Raw genomic sequence first — 8,697 nt, forward strand, 5'->3', positions numbered from 1 at the left:
ACAAATTTCTTGGACCACATATAAAAACCTTACAAGAAATATTAAGATGGAGGTAAGGTGCACATTTAGGATCACAGTTCCTTCCATCTAAGAAGCTAGTTTGCAAAACAGATCCGATTTGTTAGGAACCTTCCCAAAGTGAAATTAAGCTGCTCTTGGAGAATATGGCAGCAGTTGTGGTTGTCCAGAAACTGAGGAAGAGGTAAGTAGATGCTGGTAAATAGAGATGAAGCCTAACAGACTGCTTGTGGTCTGGGTTTGAACAATGCTTGATATTGATCATTTTGAGAATGTTATCAAAACCAAAAATCACCACTTTTCACATTTTTATTTGCTTTGTTAACTCCTTCCAGAGCCTAAAAAGCGTACCATTCATTTCACCTTTTATACCTAGTAAGATGTCAGTCATGCAGTCTTGTAGTTCTTTACATTTAATGATCTGAAATACAAATGAAGAGAAACTTAGATCCTTGTAGAATATCACTGTACAAATGACAAGAGATTTTGTAAAAATTAAAAACTGGTAACTCAGTCCTGTAGTTAGATTTAAAGACTTGGATCCTTGTGAAGTCAAATTTATTTCAATAGAGCTCTGTGTGAGAGCAAGAATCTACACCAGGAAATCCAGCTATAGGGCTACAGTCCAAATACTTTCACAATCAGCCTTCTCTTTTCAGTTTGGAAACCTATTTCACATACAGCTAGGGTCTTTTTTTCCAATAAAAACATTTTGTTTGGGAACATGAATTTTATTCTGTTAATAAAACAGTAATACAAACAACCACACTAATAAGGCAGCTACTCAAACCAATGTAACATTCTTTTCCCCCTCTTGGAAGGTTGTACTTTCCTACATCAGTGTTTGTAGTTACCATGCTTTTTCATGTACCAAAAAGTTACTTTCAATTAGTGTCCATTAGCAAATGTAGCTTCTGTTTTTGCCTTGTCAGTGTAAATGAAAACTTCAAACTACCCCTGCAAGCTAAAAAGTAATTATTCAAATGCCAAAACACAATGAAATAAACAGAACAGCAATGGGTGAGTAGGGCAGATGTACTTCTCAGACTTCACATATGATTTGTAAAAGACAAATCACAAACATGAAGCAGACTTCCTTAAAGTCAGATTTTCAAATTTTAATCAAGTATTTCTAAAATATTTCATGTTACTCATTGGGTGTGCAAAATAATACGCTTAACTGTTCTGCATGTGATCTTAGAAGTCTGTATTTGAAAGTGATTTCTCTAAATAACTCTAAAAAAATCAGTCTTGATTTTCTGCTTGAATTACAACAGAGCCAAAACTGGAAAATAAGTTTGTTTAAATATAAGGGTTATAGCTTAGTAAGATAAAGTGTCAAGAATTATTTGCATATCTACATATATACATATGCTGTGTACCATAAAACTCTTCTAACTCTGCACAGTGACATGTTTGTAGTTAGGAATCCAGTTTGTGTGTCATTGTTTTAAAAGCTTCATGGGCTTACATTACCTAATATTCTGTTTGCCAGCAGAGGGAGCCAATTTTATTCCATAAACATACGGGAAAATTAAAAACAGATGTTAACAGGAACACTCCCAGACTTCTTACATTTATCAAGTCAGAAAAGAATAAAAATTACTAATTTTCCAGTCACATCTGCATAGCATGATTTTGAAGGTCTCTGTGATACATATAGCCTTATAAAATAACCTGAATTTATAGAAGAGAGTAGGAATAAATTTTGAAAGCCAAGTTCCTTATACATTTCCTATCATTTTATTAATAACTTATTCCTTTAATTATTTTAGACAGTAATAAACAGCTGTGCTAATGACTTTGGTAGACGGCATACATGAAGTGTGAACTCAGATTATAGAGCCTTACCTTGTGACATTTAAAGTTATTATGCTTGTAACAGGTCTGCTTTTTGGTCCAGGAGGAGGATGAAAAATCTGTCGTTCTTTAGTAGTTGTGACAGCCTTAGATTTTTTAACTACATAGGGGTCAGCAGAATGGCTTGGGTAAGGATCGAATGTGCCTCCTTTCATGCCCCCTGCCTGACAGAGAAAAGAACCTTTTGAAGTGCCAGTCTACAATGTAATTGGTTTAATTAGCATGTTATATGCAAAAAAAGCAAGTAAGAATATCAAATAGCAGACTGTTTCATATTATTTAAAAAAAAAAAAGGCAAACTTTAAGGAAAATTTTAGTAATTATTTTGATGAATTCTTAGTTTTAAATGTTCTTTCCTATGTCTGAATTTTGAGGAAAGGGTCTTAAAAATGTTATAGAAAAAGCAAAAACTCATTAAAATGAACTACATTGTGGGGAAAAAAAAAAAAAAAAAAAAAATTCCTATGTTATTATTAGTTTACTAGTACACCTCCATGTCCAGTACTTGTGCAGGGAATGATTGTTATGTACAGCAGGGCTTGGCCACTATTATCACTATGCTTTGACTGTCCTACTTACACTGGGACAGAATCCTAGCCCAGCAGTAGCCTGCAGGCTATTAGCAGTTTGGAGTCAGCCAGGGCAGCTGACAGGAGTCAGCTACAAGTGTATCCCATGCCATAAACATCAAACTCATTATAAAGGGGTAAGTTTTGCTAAGGATGGGTTTTTTTCCCCATTTCTGGAAGGGTTTGTTCATCATTCTGCTCCCACAGGCCGATGTCCTTTTTATTGTGACCACTGTACATTCACTGGGGTAAGTATAATTTTGTATGCTTTATAATGGTATTAGAAGTAGTATTAGTTTTGACTTTTCATGAAATCTGTTTTCACTTCAGTCTGTGAGTGTCCTCTCCTTTTCCCAATGCCCCGTCCCAGCCTGGGAGGGGTCACTGGGTAACAAAGCTACTGATGTAGTTTAGCCCTGGATATGGGCTGAACACAGGCACTGATACACAGCACTGACTTTTCCTGAAGCATCATGTCCACTAGTACTACAAGAGTGGCAAATATTATTTAAAGGACAGAGACACAATTATTCCTCTGCAATCCCCTAGTACAGCTAAACCTCACAGTCTGCTGAGGCTGCATTCTGAAAACTGCAGCACTAAGTGATTCAAACCACAACAAAGCAATTTTCCTCTAAGAGCTCATACAGCAGAGAAAGGGAAGTACACATAAGTAATATATAGAGAGAAAGCATATATGGTGTGAAGGATGGGGAGCCTGGGGCAGGATCACCAGCACTGCCAGCTAGATGAAGTGCTGACTTTCTTAGCAGCTAACGTTGAACAGATCTCCATTCTGAAAGATCTCAGCTGCTTCATCTATGAGACCAAACACCCAATGCAATTGTTTATCTATAAGCATTTTTGCTCTCTCCTTCAGAATGATTATGTTTTCCTTGGTATCATCATCTTCTTCAGATGAATCAAGGTCTGTCAAATAATTCAAAGGTGAAGGACATAATAATAGGAAAGCAGTGGTTAGGAGAGCACAGTATTAAATGACTGATAATAGAACTCCAAAATGAAGAGCTGAAAAGCGACAAAGGGGTGTTACTGTATTAGGTATCTGGAGTCATTTAAGAGAGAGAGATTTATGCATCTTAAACCCACCTCAAAGTTAAGGTTTAGCCTGAATTGAATGGCATAAATTTAGTATCTGATATCAAAAAAATACATCAAGATGGAATGGAAAAATACCCATTTAGCTTCTAAGAAATAATGACAGTAAGCAACTGAACCTAATGAACTATGTTCCTATATATCCTTCATACTAACTCCAGACTTTATTTCCTATGCACTCTAATATCTTTCACATCTATTTATCGCCATCCTTTTCACCCAACTACTGCTCAGTTGGCAAATTCTAAAGTAGATTCCAAATTTCTGTCTGCTGATAAACAAGCAACAGGTAACTCCTGAGTTTATTCTATAACCTTTCCCTGAGCAGAGGGATTAAACTGAGTTTTTCTGCTCCTTCCAGCTCTCCATTCTCATGAGACTTCCAGGAAATATCTTTCAGCTGATTGTCTAGACCGAGACTAATTAGCAGGCTCAAAAACTGTGAGTGACTGACTCATATAGTCAAAATTGGAGAGCATTTCATTTTGCTACAGTAATCTAGTCTTACTGTCATTTACTGCATAACCTTCTGCTTTGTACCTTTTTGTGCTGTATGCAGTCAATTATGCTGTATGCAGTATAATTATAGTATAAATATAGTATAAACTATAGCACTATGCAGATTTTAAAGAGAAGCACTTTTTCGGTTACTTGAAACCGGTTAGCAGTTGTTGCTGGGTCAAACTAGATTTTATTGCTTTGTAAACTGAAAACAGTAAATGGAATAATATCTCTTCTAAGAAAGATAAGAATTTAATAGCAAAACCAAACATTTACTTCTGTCTTATGCACGGTAAGGAAAGCTTTTAACAGGAAATACCTGAATATTTATCTTTTGTCTCCAGTAGCTGTAAGACAAACTAACCTTTTTAGCAGGAGAACTTGGTCTGAAAGGTGGTGCAATTGGCTTCCTTGGAGGTGGTTTCTTCACAGGTGGTAAAGGTTTGTCACTAAAATAGGGATTTGTATCAAAATACTCCTGGGGATATAGATTTAACTTGAAAGGCCCTCCTTTAACCAACCGCTTATGTTCCTCTTGTGCTTTCTGAAAAACAAACCCTTTGAAAGAAGTAATCCTGAGGACTTTTATTGTATGTTACTCCAAGAGAAAAATGGAAAGCATTTAAACTTAGTCTTGAAGAATGGCTGCTCTGTCTTTGCTCTTGTTTCATTATCAAGGCATTTTATACATCCACCATGTATAACATAGATTCACTGACAAAGAAGCACATCAGTCCCTATGAAAGCATCAGGAAAAGCACTGTGCATTTAAGCCATGTCTAACTGGTTTGTATAGCTGTATCTTGGGCACACATACATGCTCGAAAATTCTGCCTGCATGCACTCCAGCTGCTCACACTTATGAACCCTGGCTGCTACATTTCCCAAATTCTGAGCTTCTCCAGGAATTCGTTCTTTGTACCATGGCAGATGTTGTCTATACTTCCCAGTTTCCATTTTGAAATAAAATAGGTTAACACATTATGAAAAATTAAAAGACAAGCATAAAAATGTACCATAAGTAATACAGCACCACCTGTATTATTATTATTATGGTTAATGCATGCCAAGGTCTCAAAGTAAATTCCTTTCTTCCTACCCAGGGGAAACAATCCTGCCTCCCTCTTTTCTGTGTTCCCATTTTCTGCACTGGACGTCTCAGCTGCAGCTAACTGAATTGTTTCTTGTAATCCTGTTCTTACCCTAGACCAGAAATGTCCTACTGCTGCCATTTTTCACTACATATGATGAAAATATACAGGATAACTAAAATCAGTGCAAGCAAATTTACAAGTTTTCTTAGATTTAGGAACTTATATGAAAAACAAAAACCCCCACGTTTTTTATATAGTATCTAGAATAACAAGGTCCCATTCCTCTACAACAACACAGAAGTATTATTGTTCTTGCTATTGGCATTGTTTGGTCCTTATCACATTGTGGCTTAAGGCCCCCAAATAAAAAATAAAGGTCAAATCCTGAATGGTCAAACTTGTATAGGATACTGCCAGATGTCTCAAAGAAAGAAAATAATAAATGAATAATACCTAAATCTCTTTTTATATAGGATGGTCACTAATTTGTTTTCCTTCCTCCATTTTGTAGATCAACACTAGTGATTTCAAGGTAAAGGACACGCCACAGGGAACAAAAAATCCATGTAAACTGTAATATGTAATCATAATGCTAATACATAATAAAGACAAGTATTTTTACCTTTGCATTTATTCTTTCTACATCATACCCATCAGCTTCATGTGGATATTGTTCACCTATTGTAAGATTTGCATAACTGTAAAAAAAAAAAAAAAATTAATTACTTAGATGTTCAAAATACAATAAAAATATTTAAAAATACTCTGCAAGAAGCAATATTGTGAAGTTACCCATATCCACTGCCTTTCTTCCCTGGATTAGTATAAAGATTCTTTCCAGGAGGAATGTATCTTTCTTTGGCTTTCAGTTGTGGACTGAAGTATGGATATGGGCCTCCTATGGTTCCATAATAGCTGCCAAGTCCACATCTAAAACCAGAAAATGAACACATTAATAATGGTTTGCAAATATTTAAGGCTTTCCATATCTAGTGTGCTGAAACGACAGCAACTATATACATCTCAAGAGTTAAATATAAAACCAGATCACATCCACTGTCTAGGGATCTACTACTACAGCAATTCCATGTACACTTTGATGGACAAAAAAGAAACAGCAGCAGAGATTTTAGTTTTAACGTATCTTAATGTAAATATGCCTAACAGGTTGTTTACATTTTGCACCAATAAGGTAAAGTAACACTGGTAGAGACAGATTCATAATGACCCAAAGAAATAGGTTAAACAGACTTGATGACAAGAGGACAGTATTTTCCACAAGTTTACAGAGAAGGGGAAGTTAGTGGTGGTATGATAACGGAGTGGCAGGCAACGTAGGGTACCTGTCTGAAAGGCTTTCCTTCTGGGAGATGTTAGGACTAGTTAACTTCCTGTCTTGTCACAGAAGGGAAGTAAGAGGAGGGACAGCTCATGGAGGAGAAACACCTCTACCTACAAAGCTGCAGGAATTCACCAAGGCTCTTTTCTGAAGACCAACTTGAAAACCAGTATTTGTTGACAAGTGTCTGAAGATACTGTATCTGGCAAGTTGCAACATACTGCCTTCTAATTTAAAATCAAGTATTTATTTAGCCACACTCTTTTCCCATCGCCATCTTCATTGAAAATGAAAGGCTAAAGGGTAAGGAAACTGTTTACAGCAGACTAGTAGTTAAAGAGCAAGCATCATGACCTGCTTTCTTCTTATGTTCAGCCCTCCCTGTGTTGCTGCTCAAAATTCTTTGTTCAGTACGGATGAACACTACATTGTATAAAACAATATTGTACTCTCATTACAAGTTTTATAAGAAATAGCCCGTACAAAGAATGTTGTATTCTCATTACAGGTTTTATAAGAAACAACCTGTGAAAATAATCTTTAGCACACAGCAAAGAAAAAAGGTCAATTTAAAACATTTTCACAACACTTACAGCGATTTGTCTCCACTACTGGGAAGGAAAGCTTTGCCCAAATTTTTCTTTGATTCTGCCAATCTATAGCGTCTCCTTAGCTGAACAGGGTTTGAGTAGGCTTCACCACTGAAAATCCTCACAAACTCAGGTTCAAAATAACCTGCCTGCAGAGCTGACAATGTTTTGGTCCCACCAGGTAACATCTGTCTGTTCTTGCTTGCAGCTTCATTAAAAGGGCCTTTAAAAAAGTAAGCACTGTAAATAAGTGTTTGATGTTAGCGCTTCTCTTAGCCTATGCCACAAAACTAAGGTCTGGATCTGGGTGGCTCAAAGAATGTACTACAGAGCATTTACCTTGTAAATCATGCATCTAAACGGCTGCATCTGAAGAAAAAAGGCAATGAGAAGGTATTCACAGCACCTGGGTTTAATTTTATTTTAGTTTAGGTTTTTAGTGTACATGAAAAAGCAGCTCCCTTTAACAAAAAAATATATTAGAAAACAGTGATTCTGAAAGTAGATGGATATTAGAGGTGGTCCCTGTCACTAAGCAGTGATTAAAATTAAACGTACTTACGCATATAATGTGATACATATTTATCTCCAATGGTGACATAACCCATTTCACTGAAGAGGCCAATCCTCTCCATGTCACTTTTCCCTTCCGCAGGCATGGCTGGATCTGTGTGACAGTGCACTGCACTCAAAAGGCTGAAGGGTCCTTGCTGACTGCAAAAGTCTACGAGCAGTCCACACCTGAGAAGAGAAAGTTTACTTAAGTCAAATGCAAGAAGTTTTTGTTTAAAATATTAGCAATAAATGTAATTTGAAGAAAGGAATCTACAAACATGACTAACAGCTTTGGTGCTTACAGGGCAAATGGGCTATATGGGATTTAGACACCATTATGTTTCCTCTGTTAAATTTACAACATGAATGGAGAAAGAAAATCAAATGCATTTCTAATACAATTGGTGTAACTCTTACTGAAGTTACAGAGTTTGGGTCCACATTAGTAATAGGTATCTTCAGAGTACTAAGACAAGAGGTTTTGGTGGCATTAGCAGCTAGTAATAACACACGCTGAGCAGACTCCTTCATCTTGTAGGTTATCTCTAGCAATGGTTTTCACCCACTTTCTGGCAGAAAAAAAGGTATAGAAGATCAGTGTATGGACAATTCTGGTAAAACATAAAAGTGGCACTTTGGAAGCCCTCTAACTAATCCAAGACCCAGTCATGCTAAATATCTCCAGTGTCTTCTTGGTTTTAATGGAAACAGTTTACAGTAAATGTTAGTTTTTCCTCATCATCACCCTCAATGGAGCCTGACAGAAGAACAGGCATAGTCAACAAGCATGAGGAACTCAAGAGCTTGGATAGAGAACAGGTTTAGCACTAGGATTATGAGGGAATCTGATTCCCAGAGCAAAAACTAGTAGAGATGAGAACTGGAACCAGCTAAAGGAAGAACTGCCTTGAGGAGGAAGATAACAATATATATGTTAAATTCACCAGGAATGGAAAGTACTGTAGAAGAAACTGGTTGATATAGTAGGAAAGTATTTATCAGAAGTCATAAAATGTAAGAATTATCCAGAAAAACAAGGCTATGCAAACAAA

At 36.4% G+C, this 8,697-nt stretch overlaps 1 protein-coding gene across 1 annotated transcript; it reads right to left on the minus strand.

Moving 5' to 3' along the window:
• Positions 1–405: 405 nt before the first annotated feature.
• Positions 406–7,749, minus strand: LOC103782062 (chromosome unknown open reading frame, human C4orf47). Its single transcript, XM_008949804.1, has 7 exons — positions 7,653–7,749; positions 7,094–7,313; positions 5,954–6,091; positions 5,784–5,859; positions 4,432–4,611; positions 1,870–2,042; positions 406–439 (listed from the first exon to the last, which is right to left on the minus strand). The coding sequence occupies exons 1-7, from the start codon at positions 7,747–7,749 to the stop codon at positions 406–408; spliced, it is 918 nt and encodes a 305-aa protein (XP_008948052.1).
• Positions 7,750–8,697: the final 948 nt, after the last annotated feature.

The sequence above is a fragment of the Merops nubicus genome, unplaced genomic scaffold (assembly GCF_000691845.1).
Source record: "Merops nubicus isolate BGI_N331 unplaced genomic scaffold, ASM69184v1 scaffold4071, whole genome shotgun sequence".
In the NCBI taxonomy this organism is placed as follows: Eukaryota; Metazoa; Chordata; class Aves; order Coraciiformes; family Meropidae; genus Merops; species Merops nubicus.